Source organism: Nematolebias whitei, chromosome 13 (assembly GCF_014905685.2).
Source record: "Nematolebias whitei isolate Nwh7 chromosome 13, NemWhi1, whole genome shotgun sequence".
Lineage (NCBI taxonomy): Eukaryota > Metazoa > Chordata > Actinopteri > Cyprinodontiformes > Rivulidae > Nematolebias > Nematolebias whitei.
In genome coordinates, this window is record NC_056510.1 from 13,086,200 (window position 1) to 13,105,539 (window position 19,340).

General features: G+C 37.4%; 1 protein-coding gene across 1 annotated transcript in view; it reads left to right on the forward strand.

Moving 5' to 3' along the window:
* lrp1bb (low density lipoprotein receptor-related protein 1Bb) overlaps positions 1–19,340 on the forward strand; it is a 235,325-nt gene that overhangs the window by 129,330 nt on the left and 86,655 nt on the right. Inside the window, exons 25-34 of the mRNA XM_037686113.1 lie at positions 4,530–4,694; positions 4,977–5,221; positions 8,918–9,049; positions 9,280–9,507; positions 10,194–10,368; positions 10,671–10,765; positions 13,179–13,328; positions 18,291–18,431; positions 18,521–18,646; positions 18,800–18,931. Coding sequence (XP_037542041.1) covers positions 4,530–4,694; positions 4,977–5,221; positions 8,918–9,049; positions 9,280–9,507; positions 10,194–10,368; positions 10,671–10,765; positions 13,179–13,328; positions 18,291–18,431; positions 18,521–18,646; positions 18,800–18,931 — 1,589 coding nt within the window. The remainder of the gene's footprint in view (positions 1–4,529; positions 4,695–4,976; positions 5,222–8,917; positions 9,050–9,279; positions 9,508–10,193; positions 10,369–10,670; positions 10,766–13,178; positions 13,329–18,290; positions 18,432–18,520; positions 18,647–18,799; positions 18,932–19,340) is intronic.

Consider the following 19,340-nt stretch of genomic DNA (forward strand, 5'->3'; position numbering starts at 1 on the left):
ATTATTATTATTATTATTATTATTATTATTATTATTATTATTATTATCCTCATGTTTACCATGTGAGGTGCATGGAAATAATATGTGTAGAATGACATGTTTCTGAAATGCAAGCTTTTTTTTTTCTTTTGCTACTCTGATAAAAACATAATTCTTTTGAATGGTAAATATAGTGCCTTTCTATCTTATTAAGACACTCAAAGAGCTTTACACTACAATATGTGCCCTCATTTACCCATTCATACAGCACTCTACTATATCTACACATGATTAATCAGAGCTTTATCACATTCATACACCGATGGGACACACATTGGAGACAATGAGGGGTTCAGTGTTTTGACCAGGGACACTTGGGCTTGTGACTGCTGGTGGAATTGAACTCCCAACTCTTGCATTGGAGAATAACTGCTCTAACCACTCAGCCACAGCTGCCCCAGTTAGTTTTTATTGCAAACAAACAAAAATAACAGTATGTATATCAACAATAATTTAAATTCAAATGAAATAGAAGTAGACTAAGACCATACGCTGTGACACTATAAACACTGTCATAGCTAAACACTCGTAGTTCAGGGTTTGCAAATAGCAGGGGTGGAAGTAATGAATTGCAAATACTCATGTTACTGTAATTAACTAGATTTTTTGGGTACTTGTACTTTTATGAGTAGTTATTTCAAGTGTGTATTTTTACTCAAACTTGAGTACAATTTAGACCATGTAATCTGCTTTGCTAATTTTAAAATCAGAAGTCGCTACAGAGTAGGACCACAATGTGAATTAATATTCAAACCATTCTTCTACATTCTTTGTAGCCAATAAGGCTCTCAGTACGAACACGCCAATTATCTATGGCGTAAGCAAAGGACAACTCCGTAGAGTAGAGAATCATTTAGTCTACTCTTCACAGCCAAACAAAGCTGGATAGATTCTGTTAACTTGGAAAACCAGCTCCTGCTGACACTGACCGAAAGGTTCAGAAAGTGAAGGGTGACAGAAATGTCAGAGTTGGAGACAGTTACCTGCCTGTTGTTGGCAGCGTATTTGGAAAAGTTTAAACTGTTTTATGTCGGTTCAAAAACATTTTTGTCTTTCTTTTATCAAACAAAATTCCTGCTTTATCTACATTTGTTTACAAAATAAATACATTTTTCTATACTTTATTAAGTATTAAAGTATTTTATAACACGAGTACTTTTATTTGTAATTGAGTACAATTGAAGCTGTGTAACAGTACTTGTACTTGAGTGCACATTCTCAGTACTCTTTCCACCTCTGCCAAACAATTATGTGTATATTCTAACAAAACTACAAGAAATGGACCATACACACAGAGTTGGAATCATTCTTTTCATGGGCTCAGATGTTATTGTGAATATTTAGTTTTAGTTGCTGTCACAGGAGTGCAATCGGAATCTCAAATAACATTTTAACTTTAATAAAGTCATTACTTTGGCAATTAACTTTCTTTTTTTTTCTTTTTTTTTCTGTGATTGTGATTTGTTTTGTAACTATGCAGCAGTGTGACCAGAGCTCCTATACTGAAATATGTAAAACGTAATGTATATACATTATAATATGTTATATATAATATATATGCGCAATATGTACAGTGCTTCGTGATGATAATAATAATGATGTATAATATTCTGCCTCTTTTTATTTTTTTTCTTTTAAAATGAATTCCCTCCTCATTAGTTCTAAACTCATCAAGACAAGTAAAAAAAAAAAAAAGAAAGAAAAAAGTGCTCTTGATTTTATTTTATTTTTTCTTATTTTTAATGGATGCTTAGCATCAATTAACCCATATACATGTATTCATGTGGTGTGACTCCCATTCCCACATGTTTTTCCCATTCCCACACAGGAGCTGCTTTAGACTGGTTCCGTTCTTACCTCTCTGACAGGACTTTTTGTGTCAAGGTTGGTGAAAGTCTGTCCACTTCGGTCCCTCTTTCCTGCGGGGTCCCACAGGGCTCGATCCTTGGACCCCTTCTCTTCTCGCTCTATCTGCTCCCACTGGGATCCATCTTAAGAAAACATGCCATCTCATTCCATTGTTATGCCGATGACTGCCAGATCTACCTGCCACTGAAACCAGCCAGTGCTCGTTCCATCCACCCTCTCCTCAAATGTCTAGATGACATTAAGGCATGGATGACTTCAAATTTTCTCAGTTTTAACGACCAGAAAACTGAAGTCATCGTCTTTAGTCCTAGCTCAGCTGCCTCCTCAGATCCTGCAAACCTGGACTCACTTCAGCCCTATCTCAAGCACAATGTTAGAAATCTCGGGGTGGTCTTTGACTCGGATTTCAAGTTTGACAAACAGATCAGTTCAGTTCTGCAGAAAAGTTTTTTCCAACTGCGGCAGGTAGCTAAGCTCAAGCCAGTGTTATCCAGACCCAACCTTGAAACATTAGTCCATGCCTTGATCACAACCCGCCTGGACTATTGTAACTCACTTTATGCTGGGGTCAGTCAGGCATCCATTTCACGTCTCCAGCTCGTCCAAAATGCAGCTGCTCGGCTTTTAACTGGTACACGTAGGTCTGAGCACATCACACCTGTTCTGTCCTCCCTTCACTGGCTTCCTGTGCAATCCAGAATCGACTTCAAGATTCTCCTCCTGACATATAAGTGCCTAAATGGCCTCGCACCCCTCTACCTCTCCGAGCTCCTGGAACCATATGTTCCGTCTCGGGCCCTGAGATCATCGGACCAGCTTCTTTTGGTCGTTCCAAAATCACGCCTGAAGCTCCGAGGGGATCGAGCTTTTTCAGTCAGAGGTCCCAACCTGTGGAACAACTTGCCCCTCAACATCAGGCAGGCCTCCTCCCTCCTGATGTTCAAATCCCTCCTTAAAACGCACCTGTTTGCTCTGGCGTTTAATACTGTGTGAGTTAGTTTATTTTGTTCTGTGTTACCTCATTTTAAATTCTGTTGTTTTATGATTGACGTTTATTTTTACTGCTTGTTTTTCCTTAGTGTGATCATTAGTGTGTGTTATTGCTCCAGTAATTTTAATTCTGTATGATGTTTTTGTTTTGCTGCCTATGTTTTGCTACATTTCTGTTAAGCACTTTGATAACAGTTTATCTGTTTTAAATTGTGCTCTACAAATAAAGATGACTTGACTTGACTTGATGTTATGAAGTAAGAGACTGGACTTTAAATATTGCAACACAGTTCATAATTACTCAGGACATATTTAACAAACATGCATTAGTAATACAGATACAGCACACTCACACTTTGGTCAAAGAGTAATTAAAAGTTATATGTACTTGAAATAGCTTCATCAGCGTTAGATCATATTGTTGTGAGAACACTCCAGACATTAAATTGTTTTATGTTGCTGTTAAAGTGTTGCCAGTATATACAGCCATTTGGCTGTTATTTTAGCTTGAAGTGTCTGAGAAATAGCCGATGGTTGAATACTTTGGCAAAACCTAGACATTCCAAAAATCAATTTAACACATTTAAGAAATGAGTTATATGCTGCAAGACTCTCTCCATTGTACTCTTTCACATTTGGGGAGAGGACTACAGTACAATTCATGGCTGTGCAGAGTAGGATTAATGGGTGCTTTTGGTGCCTAAAGGCGCATTTCCATTACAGGGCAATAATTCTAATCTTATTACTTGAATCCACTCAAAGGAGTGGGTCATTGATCACGGAGGCCTTATCAAGTGAATACGGCTATCGATCTAGACAAGGATATTTCTTCCTAACGCAGCTTTGTTGTCATCAGTATGTGATTTAAATTGGAGCACCCGTTTTCTTGTTCATTCAAGATGACTTAGTGAACTACGACTGGACAGAGGCAATATTCTCGGTGTAAGATCCAACACACTGTCAAAACAGTCAGGCTCTGTTTTTTCTCTGGAAAATGGTGAGGAAACTTTGCAAGGTTGAAAACTTTGAAATTTGAAGGTATTTTGCAGAAGACTTTGGCAACATGACAGCTATATTTGTGAATGTCACATTTCCATATTTAACTTATCTAACTCATCATGGAAAGACCAGCCAAGTTAGTTGTTGCTGAATCCCAGAAACTAAAAATACAATATAGAAGTAATTGGAGTGTAGTGCCACAATGCAATTACATTCATGTGGTCTCTTAATGTTTGCTACATTTTTTGAAGAAAACTTGTTTTTCATTAACTAAAATGAAAGTAATTTTCCACATTTTCTATTGTAAAGGTGCCTACATTTGATGGTCACATCAGTAATGGTGGACATTTTATTTTTTTGAGCTGTTAAAGTCATGCTATAACTGATGGGCTTCTATTTCCAGGGCTGTCACAGATGTTAAGTTTCACTGAAAGACTGATGCAGTTCTTAAACAGTCACCTGCACTTTTTATCGCACACATATACAACATATGCATAATATGTGTTTTTCAAATGTTTTACCTTTAACAGACCAGATTTTATGACATTTAATTGTGTTGAATATCATGTTGATTTTGCTGAGAGAACCATGCTGATCAATGCTAATTACCTTTTTTTGGTTTCGTCTTTAAGGATTGTCTTCTGGACTGACTGGGACGCTACTTTTCCAAGAATTGAGGCTGCATCCATGAGTGGCGATGGAAGACACATCGTCTTTAAGGATATGGAGATTGGGGCCTGGCCTAACGGGTTAACGCTGGATCATCTGGAAAGGAGGATTGTTTGGACAGATGCACGGTTGGTAATTGTAGCTATTTGCACTTGTTAACATATGTATGACATTAAATACTGCAGAAGATTCAGCAGTCAACCCCATCTGGTGAACATTAAATTATGCATGAAATGTAATATTTAGAGACCTAAAAATGCCACCAGTTGTGTGAAATGGGTCTTGGACAATGTAATACTTCAGTCATTTAATTGCAAATTTCCCCTTTGATTTTTCACTTTTTTATTTCGCTATATTAAGGAGGTAGCTGAATCTTTGATGCTTGTTTAATTTATTTTTATTTTTAACAGCTCCGACGCCATTTTCTCCGCACTCTACGATGGTAGTGGGGTAATTGAGATCCTTAGGGGCCACGAATACTTGTCCCATCCCTTTGCTGTGTCACTTTTTGGAGGGAATGTCTACTGGACAGATTGGAGGACAAACACTTTAGCGAGAGCCAATAAGTGGACGGGGCAAAATGTCACAGTCATCCAGAAGACAAGTGCCCAACCTTTTGACTTGCAGATTTTCCATCCTAGTAGACAGCCACAAGGTGAGAAATGTCCATGTGTTATTTAGTATAGATCTCTTTTTTTATTTATTTATTTTTTTTATAACAGTCTGTAACAAAAATTGTCCAAAAGGAAACAGGACACAATTAATGTGTGCTGTCAGTCAATCAGCATGGACATGTTGGGGGGAAATCAGGTTCTCATGATTAAACTAAGCCAAATTAAGTTAACACTATCTGTCAATGAGTTTTTCCCTAATATCCAAATGATTGTAATTGGTTCACACCACCACTTTGAGGATTTTCAGTTCCTTTGTATGTGCTGATAATGAGAGTTGGGGTTCAACTTGTAATAACAAATAAGTGGAATATTTATTTTACCAATAGGTTCCTAATGAAATGAATGTGGTGCAATTGCACATAATGCATGAACCTGTTTTTAAGCAACTTTTCATCTGGATGTTTTAATTTATTTATCTTATTTTGATATCATAGTAACTATTTTATGTGCTCTATATACTATGATTCTAGCCACAAAAGATCAACGGCTCATATTCCTTCAGACTGGACACATCTAATGTTTACCAGTTTGTGCACATTATGTTCCAACACAATGCCAAGTTAGAATTACCGGTAAACACGTTTCATAGATTTATTTTTCCCCCTCCCGAGATAGATTGTTCAAAACTGTTTTTGATTATTTTCGAAAACAAATCCATTAGTATAGAACGCTTGTGTACTAGCAATAAAAAATGTGTGTGCCAAGAGTCCATAATTTATGTATCTCTATCCCAGTCGCTTTTCTCTGCCTTGCCAAGTTTTGACATTATCTCCCTCACCCTGCTGCAGAAGTGAGCTACCATTCATAAATGAACATTAGTTGTAATCAGGGTTACATCTGTTCTGTGACGATGATGCACCATTGTGAATCTGGTAATTTACTCGTTTTCCTTCTGTATATAATCTCCCTTGATTATGCAGAGTCAGAGTTTCTTTATTTGTCATTCACACCACATGTGGTACATGTGGTGGAATGAAATTGTGTACACAGGGTCCCAGTTGCATCCAATAATAAAATGTAAAACGATAAACAGTAATAAGTTCTAAGATATAAACTAAGAAAAAAGTTTACTAAAAATACAATAAGCACTAATAGCATAAAAGCAATATGCTGAACAGCAGCACGAACATGAGTCTGTGTGAGCAGATGAGTACAAATGAACACAGTAACATGAAATCGATCAGCAGCAACAAGATGTGATTTTTCACAATGATTATCCTGGTTAGAGATTCATGAGTCTAACAGCCTCAGGGTAGAAGCTGTTCCTCAATCTGGTGGTTCTACACTTAATGCTCCTAACCTCCTCCTCAGGGGAGCAGGGTAAAAAGTGTGAGTGCTGGGTGAGTGAGGTCCTTCATGATGCAGGTGGCCCTTTTTCTGCATCTAGAGGTGTAGATGTCTGTGATGATGGGGAGACTGACTCCCAACAGACTTCTGTGCAGCTTTCACCACTCTCTGCAAAGCTTTTCTTTCTGCAGCTGTGCAGCCTACAGCCTATTCACCATATAGGTCTGAATTAATAAGACTGCATTACAAAAAGGCAGTGAATGTGTGATGATCTGAAAAGATTGATCAGATGGAAAGAGTTGATTAATCATAACCAGTAATCATGTAGGTGGGGAATGAACTAAATATAATAGTTATATAAATAATAGAAACCCAAAGTAGTTGATTGTACTAAGAGATATTTAAAAGAAGGGGTTTGTATGCATGTTTCACTGTTTTGTAAGAAAATAACCCATAAATCACAGAAATGGTTAAATGAAACTTTTAGAAAGTTATTAACATTTGAATTTAACTGAATTCAAGATGTGCATCTCAGGTAATCAACCTTAAAAAGCGCAAAAAATGTTTTTAACTAAGTCATGTTACATATATTGATCTAAAATTTGGGGTGGTAGTAGCTGGGAGTCATCCTCAGCACATGATCATCATGCAACATTTTTATTTAACATTTTGACAAGGACTTTTTCAGTCATCCTAGTCCAATAGCTCTACCACAGCTAATATATCTTTGCAATCACAATAATTGTTATAACTGTCCATTTTACAGATACATTTTGTGTGGAAGTTTAGAGTCATCCTCATATCATAGTCAGAACAGTAACACTTTTTTTTTTTTTATTATTATTATTTATTTTTTTTAGTTTGTGTTAAAAGTGGGTGAGATGCATTTATTCAAGAAATACTTGGTTTCATTTTAAAAGTTTTTTTTTAAGTCAGGGAGTACTTTGGCAAATCTAAAATCTGGTGTTTCTCACATAATTTGAAATTAGAGTGGTATAAAACATTGTTTTAGACATTTGAAAATAACAAGCAGTATATTTCCCCTTTTAGACAATTCGGAAACAGCCTCAGTTCCAGCAATAATCAATATATTGGCATTGACAATAGGAACTTTTTTATCATTTATATTTTTAGTTTTGCTTTTCAGTATTGGGAGACACATTAAACACATTGTTCTGCACTTTGTGTCAGGTTCAAATAAATAACCTGAATTTTATACAGTACTTCTGCTATTATAGTAGGTTTGTTTTATCCGTGTTTTCCAATTGCTGCAAATATATTTGACAGTTTCAAGTAAACAAACACCTTGGTCCTCTTCTGCGCTGCCTGTCATCCCTCCTGAGTGTTATTCTAGTCAGTGTAGAGGAGTTCAGATTGTTGCCTATTAGCACACTGAGTCAGCTGGGTGCTGTTTTGAGCCCGCAGAACCAGAGCTGCTTTTTTTTTTTTTTGTCTCAGATCAGTCACATTTATGATGCAGTGGGATTATTACTGAAGAATCTTTGGAAATGAACTTTGAAAGAGCTTATTTGGCACGAATCATTTGGAGAGGAAGAAGAAATTGTTGTTTTTGAAGCGTGAAATGTGACTTCAGAATGATGGGGAGCTATTAAATTGTAGGTGACTTTTTCTTGTCTGGCTGGGGTGATTTATTCTTAACAAGTACAGTAAGAAATGCTGTGACATAGAAATAATCCTAAATCCCAAAATACATTGCTGTGAGGACACTGCCTGGTTTAATTTGATGTGGAAGTCTTGAAGACACTGCCTGCAGCTCACAGTCACATATTCTACTTTTATTTTGGAAACATGGAAACATAAATAATGATTCTTTTAATTTTATAAGTATGATGATGATGATTATGTTCTTTAAGTTATAGTTTTTTTTAGGGAATATGGGCAATTTTCTTTTGCACAAAATTAGGCAGGATTTTTTATTTTTATTTATTTTAATTTTTTTTACTAAAATCCTATCCTGGAAAACAAGACTGAAGATCTTACAAAATCATTTTATGCACTGCATTTCTAATGTTTTTACATGTTTTAATATGTATTTAAAAAGAGAGCTGAATACATCATGAAAAAGTTTAATTTGATTTTACTTTTTGAAGACAAACTTTTTGGTAAAAAGAATAATATAAATAATATTTGCTGTTAAAATAAATAACTAAACACAAGCAATGTAATGTACAACGTCACTCAATTTGTCTTTTTTACTGCTACGCAGTCAGACCAGCCTGTACATTTCATGTTGGAAAAGCTTGTAGATTTCTTCCGTTCCAACAATTATCCAAGGCAATCCCCCAGTTTTTGTTTTTGTTTGATTTTTACTATTAATTAATTAATATGTTTACTTCAAATGCTTTCTTTCTATCCTCCTCTCCCATCAGTGTCTAACCCATGTGAAGAGAATGATGGACGTGGGCACTGTTCACATCTGTGTCTCATCAATTACAACCGCACTGTGTCCTGCACCTGTCCACACCTCATGAAGCTTTCAGCAAACAAACAATCCTGCTTTGGTGAGTGAGAACACCTCCCTCATTTTTCACAGTTGCTTTATGTTATGAGAGTAAAAATATAGAATTCTTTGTGAGCAACACAAGAGGCATATATTTTTCTAAAGTACCGTCCTGTTTTGTAAGCAATGTAAGTTTCAGCCTGTCGATTTATTACTTTCATTTGCATTTTAAATAAAGTATCAACAGAATGGCTTCACCTCAAATGACTGATTGCGCCATTATCTCACCAGCATTAAAAAGGTTCCTGCTTTATGTGCGGCGCTCTGAAATCCGTGGTGTGGACATTGACAACCCTTACATGAATGTCATGACTGCGCTCACAGTGCCAGACATTGACGATGTCACCGTAGTGGACTTTGATTCTCAGGAGGAGAGGATCTACTGGGCTGACATCAAAACGCAAACCATCAAACGGGTGTTCATCAATGGCACACAGCTAGAGACTGTCATTTCTTCAGGTGGGTCCTTCCAGGCTGACACATAGAATCTTATTTTGAGGAACTTTTGAATACAGAACTTCATGGAAAAGTTATCTTCCAAAAAAAAAAAAAAAAAATGTGGTGGTGGTGATGGTCCCTCAAAGTTACTAACACAATTTATTTTATTTTTTTTTATAGAGGGTTTATTGATTTGTACTATGGTTACTGATTAAGGTGGCTGTGGCTGAGTGGGTAGCACAGTCGTCCTCCAGTGCAATAGTTGGGGGTTCCATTCCACCAGCAGTCACATGCCTAAGTTTCCCTGGGCAAGACCCCTCATTGCTTCTGTGTGGCTCATCAGTGTACAAATGTGATATAAAGCACTGATTCATTGTATATATCTAGTAGAGTGCTGTATGGATGGGTAGATGAGGGCACAGATTGTGTTGTAAAGAGCTTTGAGCATCTTCATATGATAGAAAGGAGCTTTATAAGTACATACCATTTACTAATGATGGTTGCTGTTTACCTTTTTTGGAAATCTTTGGAAGGGACAACATAAAAAAAAAATCATTAGACACAGCTTACAAAGCTTATTGAGAATCCATATTGTTTTTGTTTGTATTCCTTGTACATTGACAGGTATAGCTATGTATGCTAGGTAATTATAGTGCTGTATAACACAATATGTAGGTGTGAAAGCTTTTGCATGTTCTTCCTTACAGACATTGTGAACTGTCGGGGTCTGGCTTTAGACTGGCTTTCCAGGAACTTGTACTGGCTCAGCTCTGAAAACGATGAGTCCCAAATCAATGTGGCTCGCTTTGATGGGTCCCTAAAGACGTCCATCATCCACGGCATTGATAAGCCAAGGTGTCTCGTAGTGCATCCTGCCAAAGGGTAAGTAGATTAGAGTAGCCTGTGCGTTTCATGAGTGCATAACCTTCAGTGTATAGCATTAGGAAATGTTAAGCTGTGCAAAAGGGGGATCAAAGGAAATAAATTGTTGTAAACTCTCAAAATGTTTGAAAAAGGGGTTTCTAATATAACTAAACTGACAGACTTAATTTACTGGTCTAAAATGTTCTTTAACAGTCATTGATTTTTATTGAACTTCTCATTATCGTGTACCTAAAGAAGAAGAATAACTATATTGTGCTGTTGCAGTAACGTTATACTCCTACGTATACATTCCCAAACAGGAAAATCTATTGGACAGATGGCAACACCATTAACATGGCCAACATGGACGGGAGTAACAGCAAAGTCCTTCATCAGAATCAGAGGGATCCAGTAGGTCTGTGTCAGCTTTGTACAAAAAAAAAAAAAAACACACACAAAAAAAAAACAGTTCTGCGTTTGATGAATGTAGTTTATATTTTACTTCAATAAAATTGCTTTCATTCTACTGAAACTTTATTTTTTTAATTGCAGGTCTGTCAGTTAAATATTTTACCAAACATAATTCATGGTTAAATGAGCTGCAATTGTGTCTCGATTTAGCAAAAACAACCATCCGGTCGTCATCTGTAGTAACTGTTGTTACACATAGCTCAAGGTCAAACTTTCCATTTGTCACAGATAGCAGCTTTGTCTCTGCTGCAATTCTTCATCCTCGTAGGCCTGTCAGCGCTACAGATAGCAGGGTGCTCTGTATTTCACTGGTTTCATTTATGATTATGGGGTAGACTTGGGGACAAGAGTAAATTAATGATGCATTGTGACTGTGAATCTGCCAGACATAAATCCAACACATGGTAGGAGACAGTGAGATGTCCAGAGGTACACAATTGAAATTTCTTTAAGCTCCAAATATTAACAGGGATGTTCTTTTTGAAAAAAAATAAAACAATAAAATCCACCAGCTTTCTAGTGAAAAAACAGTCACATTCCATTCTTGTTCATTTTTGCATGCTGGCTGGAGCTCTTTTTAAGTGATCTACAAAGATGAATGAGATAACACACACTTTTTTTTTTAACCAAGTGCATAGGGACAACAGAGTGTAAACAGTGAAGTTATTGCAGCTCTGAAATATGCTATAGTGATGCTACTTGGGTAAATTTACTTTCAGGATCTGTGGGTATTCAGATAAATATAATGCATACTGTTTTAGGATTATTGTTTTAATAGTCATCGTTGTTTTTCATCTTAAAATGTTACATGTGATCAGTGCTTAATTTGTAAACCAAACAATGCCGAAACGCAAATAGTGGTGTGAAACTGAGGTTCAGTGAAGCCAACACTGATACCGGAGTGCACACACAATGCAACACAACGCTTAGGTACACAAATGTCAAAATACCAGACTAATTCATATTCATAATTTACTTTTAAACATGTTATGTGTGATTTATAAGTGTAACCTTTTAAACACATAATATTTTCTTACCTAGCTGTTTAGCGCACTCTGCTTCTCTCACTCATCCTAACATGCCCCCACCCTTCCAGCTCCTGCAGGAAAGGGGTGTTTCACTTGAGGACAAATTGAGATTGCCGATTGGTCAGATGCTGACATGCCTACTGGATTGATTGACAGGTGGTATTGAGGATCCGACTCGTGCAAAAAAAAAAAAAAAACATATTTTACTGGCCCATTTGTTTCATTACATATTACATATTTATTCCACATTTATTTCATATTTTGGTGAATCTAATGTTTGAGAACTAAGCTTCCTTACATAACTGTATTATTAGTAAGCCTGAGCGCTACAGGATCCAAGCAAACAGCTACCTGAACACACCCTGTTAAAATAAGTGAGTTACTGTATCCTGTTCCGGCAGGATCTGGCACAAATTAAGCCCTGCATATTATGTAACAAGTTAAACCTGTATTTTTGGTGTTCATTGTATTTATTTATGTTTTAATATATATTTGGTAACACTTTACAATAAGGTACAAAAACTTTGATTAACTGCTAGGGAATGCCTCAGGAACGAATCAGGAACAAATCAGGAGGTAATGGGTAGTTAATCAGTACTTACTGGGGAGCATACAGACAAGCCTTATTAGGGGACTTCTGGTTTGTTACCACAGGAATAAACCAGTTGGTAATGGCCAGGTAGTGATTAAGTAATGATTTGTTCTTCAGTAAGTATGCTTCACTACATCAGTGAACAAAGTAATAGCCAGGCAATGATTTGGTACACAGTAAGTGATAGTCAGACGTAGTTAAAGTGACACCAGTACAAGGTGATGAAACTGCTAATCTATTTCATCAATAGGTTTACAAAAGAGAAAATCCAATAAAATCAGTAACTAGGAAACACGTTTTTGAGCTGTGACCTGACTGGTGCAGGGTTTATTCAGAACTCACATGGAGAATTCCTCCTCTGTTTCTGTGGTAACAAACTAGTAGTCCCCTAATAAGGCTTGGCTGTATGTTCCCCAATATGTACTGATGAACTACACATTAGCTCCCGATTTGTTCCTCTTTGGTTTCCTTGGTAACTACCCATTAGTTCTTGATTAGTTCCTCTTCATTTACAAAGCAACTAACTAGTCGTCTCCTAATAAGGCTTGGCTTTGTGTTCCCCAGTAAGTACTGGTGAACTCCATTAAGTTCTTGATACGTTCCTGATGTGTTTCCTAGTAGTTAATCAAATTTTGTGTGCCTTATTGTAAAGTGAAAATATTTATGTCAAGTCCCAGCAAATACTAGCATACCAAATGCTAATCTTTCTGTGCTCTCTCCACTTGTCTTCTTCCCAGGTCTCTCAATAGACTATGCTGCCAGCAAGCTTTACTGGATAAGCTCGGCCAATGGTACGATCAACAGGTGCAATCTGGATGGCAGTGGGCTTGACGTGCTGGAGACTCTGAAAAGGGAGTTAGCTAAAGGCACAGCTCTGGCCGTGATGGGTGAGTGAAGCTTGTCACGTTTCAGATTGCTACTGAGGATTATTCAGAGGATATGAGCAGATTAAATGTTTAACCAGTTAAGAAGATATAATAGAGTCAATTAGGCAGTCCAAGCAACAGTTGTGCTTCACTTTTATGGGAATTCGAAGGAGCATTAGATAATTAAAAACACCAAGCTGTATACCACATAGCAATGACTGATGATTGATTTTCTCAGTGCTTTGAAAATGAAAAGTATGGGGGTGTTAATTGCATGTTGATTTGTTCTATCAGCACTGAGTCCAATATTTCACATCATCCATCAACCTATACAGGAGCATTGTGATATTCAAATTCCTTTTAGGTACATTTGCTGTTGCTTGAATTTGGAACGTCCCAAATTGTGTTCATCTTTCCTCTCAAAAAAATCACAGTCTTGACATAGGAGTCATTTCAGACCCATCTGATTTTTTTTTCCACATGCATCTCATTGCTTTCTAAAGAGCACTGGAGATGTATTTTAACCCCTGCACGGGAGCTCTACAGTCCAAATCTACCTATCTTAAATTAAAACTTAAAGCATAAAAATAGAGATAAATGGGGGGTGGCTGCTGAGGTTAGTACTTAATACACATTCAAGATTACAGGCAAGCCATGCACACACACAAAAAAAAGGCTGGGATGTTCAAAAAAACTGGCCACACAAAATTCAAATACACAGTTCAATGGACAGCAGTTATGTGAACGCAATATCTGGGTGTCATGGGAAATTATGTAAAGGTCATGGATGTTATCACATACTAATGTTAAATGAATGTAGAACCATGTGTGTGAGTTAGAGTTGTTTTGTCTAAACAGGGAGGAGCCTGCACACCTAATAAACTTCAAAGCCTCTAATGGAAAGCAGAGTTGTTTTGACCACACCTCTGCCTGATAAGCTTATAAATAGACGCTTATTTATCCTGTCTGTGGGCAGAACTTGTGACCGGAGCTTCATGTAACATCTGCGTAAGCCTGTTTTCAATTCTATGCCGCTTGCAAGTTAAAGTGTGTTGAAAATATATTGTTGCATCCTTCGAGTGGCTTATTTGATTAATGAGATGATGAAAGGGTAAGTAATTTATCCAACACTTGGTTAGACATAAAACTTTATTTTTTTTGAGTGTGCAGAACTCGATTTGGTCTGAGGAAGCACCCCCTAAAAAAAAAAAAAGTTTTTTTTAAACACTGTCAAGCTCTGAATCTGACAAGAAGACTGAAACTGAAATAAAAATCATTACACCATATCAATTTTATTCATCTGTTCAGTAGATGACTGCTCATACCATCTCAGTCCTGCTGTGTAAAGATGACTCCTGTTGACCAGTCTAAAATAACAAACATAATTTATTTATTTATCAGAAATTCATGCTTCTCAGAAAGTATGGTCCACCAGCACATAAGATACTGTCCATTTCTGCACACATAGTGCATAGTTGTCACAAGGAGAGCTAATTATACTGTTGAAATAAAACACTAAAGGGATGCTGTTATATTACAGGTGTGTTCAACCTGTCTGTGCACAATCATAAGGATTTGTTTTAAATTTTTGTTTTCAGTTCATTACCATTTCCATGTATACAGCATGCACTTTTACAGAAAAAAGTAAAACACCAAGACCTGACAGATTTACTGACATAAATGCAAAATAATTTAAAAAATACAAGTTTACACTTTTGCATTTTTCACAAGTAATTTTTAATATGGCTGCTTTTCTATGCACTCCATGTATGCACACTCATGACCTCCTCTACATGTCTTGCAGCATGTCTTGACAATCTCATCTCACCGGGAGATTTCCCAATTCACAAAACTGCAACATTGTGGAATTCAGAACATTAAAAATTTTACACACACCCCTAATCTCACTCCCTCGGTCTGTAAAAAAGAGTGTCTTCATAAGCATGCTATTATTCTTGACAAGTCTTTGCTTCCTGTGTTGTGTCAGTATGAGCAGAGTGTATTAATTACAACATTCCAGAGAAGCAGGATGGCAGAATTAAATTCCACTGTGTTATTAGCTGGTAGTAATCTGCATTTGAAAAAAAATCAAAACATTTTTTTTTGTTCATCTTTATAAGTATTTCTAGCCGTTGTACTTTCAGGATTTCATTATTGCATTTCACTAGTCAGAGGCAGACTGTGAGCTGACACAGACTAATGGCGTGGTTCCTTCACAGGAGCAGATACAGCAAAACAGCAGAATGATGTCCACGGGCTTTCATCAATCACAATCAATGTTCAATTTTAAGCATGTAGAAACATAAGGAAGTTATGCACACTGAATAACTGATGAATATAGTGCACATTAAAACTAGTGTTATGTCAATGCAATATAATGCAACATGGCTAACTGGGCTCTGACAGAGAATGATTATGATGTGCTGAGTTTGGCTGCTGAGACTTCAGTAGTGACATCAATATTAGGTGTGAAAACAATATTTTCATTTGTATCTTCTAATATTTAAAAGTTTGATTGATTACATTTATTTAAAGAGTCCAGGTTACTATAAACCTTTTTTTTTTTTTTTTTATTCTTGGTAAATTTATAGCTGTCAACTAAAATAAGACAACTCTGCAATTGTGCATTTTTGATTTTTTTCCCCACTTATTATTATTTTTTTTCATTTAACCTTTATTTATCCAGGTTAGTCTCATTGAGCCACGAGAACTCATTTTCAAGAGAGACCTGTTTTTTTAGGGAGCACATGGTGGGGGTTAAGGGCCTTGCTCATGGGCCCAGAGTGGGGCGAATGAGGGTGGGGGCAAGTGTGGGTGTTTCACCTACCCCACCCACAATTTTTGATGTTGTCGGGGCCGGGGCGTGAACCGGCGATCTTCGGATCACAAGCCCACCTCTCTAACCTCTGCGCCACCACTCCCCTAATGCATGTTATTAAACATTTAGTTTTGATTAGGTCCTTGTGCTTCCTTTTGACTTTTCATTTTACATGCGCGTCTTATTGGTGGCTCATGCTGGTTGTGAAATGGTGTAATTATGACACTCCTGGAGCACCCAAGGTCAGCCCATGCAGGTTTTTAGGCTCTATAATAATTAGATTGCCTTGAGGGCTTCCATTTGGAAAGGTGCGAGCAATCCATCAGCCTTGACTTGTCTTTGATCAAACAAGCCGTTGAAGTGGAAATTGAATATGATGCACCACAAGCGGGCAATCACATCTTCCGAGTTGTCCCTATGGCATCAAATTAACACAAGGTGCAAAGCTAATCTCAGCCAGCATGGCCTATGGGGCGTCATTTTTTTGTAAACTTCATGTAGACTGTCACCTTCCTTTGTTCGTGCTTGTCTGATTTGTGGAAATGTATTTTACATTTCCTTTAGGAATGGAATTAGTAAAGCTATTAAAACAAGAACTGTTTTTGTTTTATTTTATGTGTGTGTGTGTGTGTGTGGGGGGGGGGGGGGGGGGTATTTCTGACTGATTTGCTATTTTTTGTAATAAATCAAAATTCCAAAAGAAGTATAAAGTTATAAACTTACCTGTAAGTTTACATGGAAATTATGTGTGATCTAAAGGGAGAAAAAAAAAAAAAAGTATTTTTGTTTTATTATTATTATTATTTTTGCAATTCATGGTTTCACTGCAAAATAAAATGCAATCAATTCAGTTGTATTGAACATGTCCCTCAACAACATCTTTCTGAAGCTTGTTGTGTAGGGGAGGTGCTGCATAGAACAGTTGAATCTGAGTCAAATGTTAAATGAAATGCACTTGAATGTGTCATGTTTATCATTTAATGAATTGTATTTATTTAAGGCAGCACGGTGGCGCAACTGGTAGAGCTGCTGCCTCTCAGTGAGCAGGTCCCTGGTTCAAACCCCGGTCCAGGGGCCTTTCTGGGTGGAGTTTGCATGTTCTCTCCGTGCATGCGTGGGTTTTCTCCGGGTACTCCGGTTTCCTCCCACAGTCCAAAAACATGCATGTTAGGCTGATGGGTAACTCAAAATTGTCCCTAGGTGTGAGTGAGAGAGTGAATGGTTGTTTGTCTCGTTTGTCTCTATGTGGCCCTGTGATGGACTTGCGACCCGTCCAGGGTGTACCCCGCCCCTCGCACAGTGATTGCTGGACATGGGCACCAGCGACCCCCGTGACCCAAAATGGAATAAGCGGGTAAAGAAAATGGATGGATGGATGGATGGTATTTATTTAACAAAGTATTTTTTAATGTATCTACAAACCTGTGTGAAATTTTAGTTTTATGCATGTACGCACGCACGCACGCATGGTTTTCTTCAGTTTATGCCTTACATTGAGAGTTCATGTCATGTCAGATCTGTCCTAAGGAAATAGGTGGCAATTGCAGTATGATATGATAGTGGTGGGCTTGGTAATCTGGGATCAGGAGTCCATTGAGCATGTGTCTGAGTGTTTACAGAGTCATACTGATCACTTATACTCCTGATGTAGGCACTGCTGAAGCCTGGAGGGCTTTGCCTTCTGTCACACAAAGCCAGAAAGCATGTGGATGTTAAAACATTACGACGCATAATAACTGTACAAGATGTTCTCAGTTGTCCGGTACCAGCAGCAACAGTTTGTAAATGTTGGTCGAAAACCACAGTTCTCTGAATTTCTTAACATAATTTAGGTGCTTCTTTTTGATAAAGTTCTTGGAAAAAGCTTTAGTAAGAAAACATTTTCTTAAGCTGTTACAGATATAATTTAAAGATGAAAGATGCTCATGTCATTAGCAGCACATACATAAAGCAGGGAATTCATCAAAAAAATGGAATTGCATCTAATATGAAGCAATTTTTCTTCAAATATAGCCAACCTTAGGGAATTTGAGTGCAAGGTGAACCATGTCACGTTCACATTTCTCTATTCTATTAGAATGTTTAACGCAATGTGATTCGTGCACTTTTTAATGAATATCATCATTTACATTTGTGCACCAAAATAATAACATTGACATTTACAGGTGGCAAACTCTGGTGGGCAGACGATGAAACGGCACAGCTGGGAACAGTCACCAAGCGAGATGGACGCAATTTTGCGGTTCTGAGAAACAAGACAAGTGGGGTGGTTCACATGAAGGTGTATGACAAGGAGGGTCAAAAAGGTAAGCAAGCACATAGCGAGGAATGGAAAAAAAGTCAACCAATGACCTTGCAGTTTTATTTATCTTTACTAGTTGTGCTTAACATTCAGGAAGAAACCCATGCCATGTGAACAATGGAGGATGCGCACAGCTTTGTCTCCCAACCTCAGAGAACACCCGCAGCTGCTCTTGTACTGTTGGCTACAATCTACGAAGTGATCGCACATCTTGTGAGGGTAATAATGCACCTTATTCTCATATCTGCATAGTATGAGGTTTTGGTTGAACAAAAAAAATATTTTTTTTGCTGAGTGTTGACAAAGGTTTCTCATTATCATTGTGTCTAATGATAATAAGAAAGTGTAAATGGACACTCTGTTGGTCTATAGGTGTTGACTCATTCCTGCTCTATTCCATCCATGAGGGAATCCGAGGAATCGCTCTTGACCCAAATGACAACAGTGAAGCCCTGATGCCCATCACGGGAACCCTGTTTGCAGTGGGAGTTGACTTTCATGCAGGTACGATAAAGTGTAGAGGACTGTGGTGGGACTGAGATTCTTCAAGTCCTGTGGGACCTGATGCAAATCTCGTGGGAACAGGCAGTTTCAATGCTTTTGCCAGTGTAGGTGGCTGAGAACAAAACATATAAAAGTGATAGAGTCAACAAAGATAACTGAGGTAATGATTCAAGTGGATTTTCACAATACAAACACAAAGCAGAGGGAGTTTCACATGTGGACAAATGCTGTTGGAAAATTATTAAATATTTTAAACAAAAGACAGTTGAAGGCAGATGGTATGATGAACTATTCTACACCTAATTACAATATGTAGGAACAAACAGTGACTATATATATTTATTTTCATTTAACCATTATTTATCCAGCTTAGGATCATTCATCCGCGTGTTCGCATTTCCAACAGAGA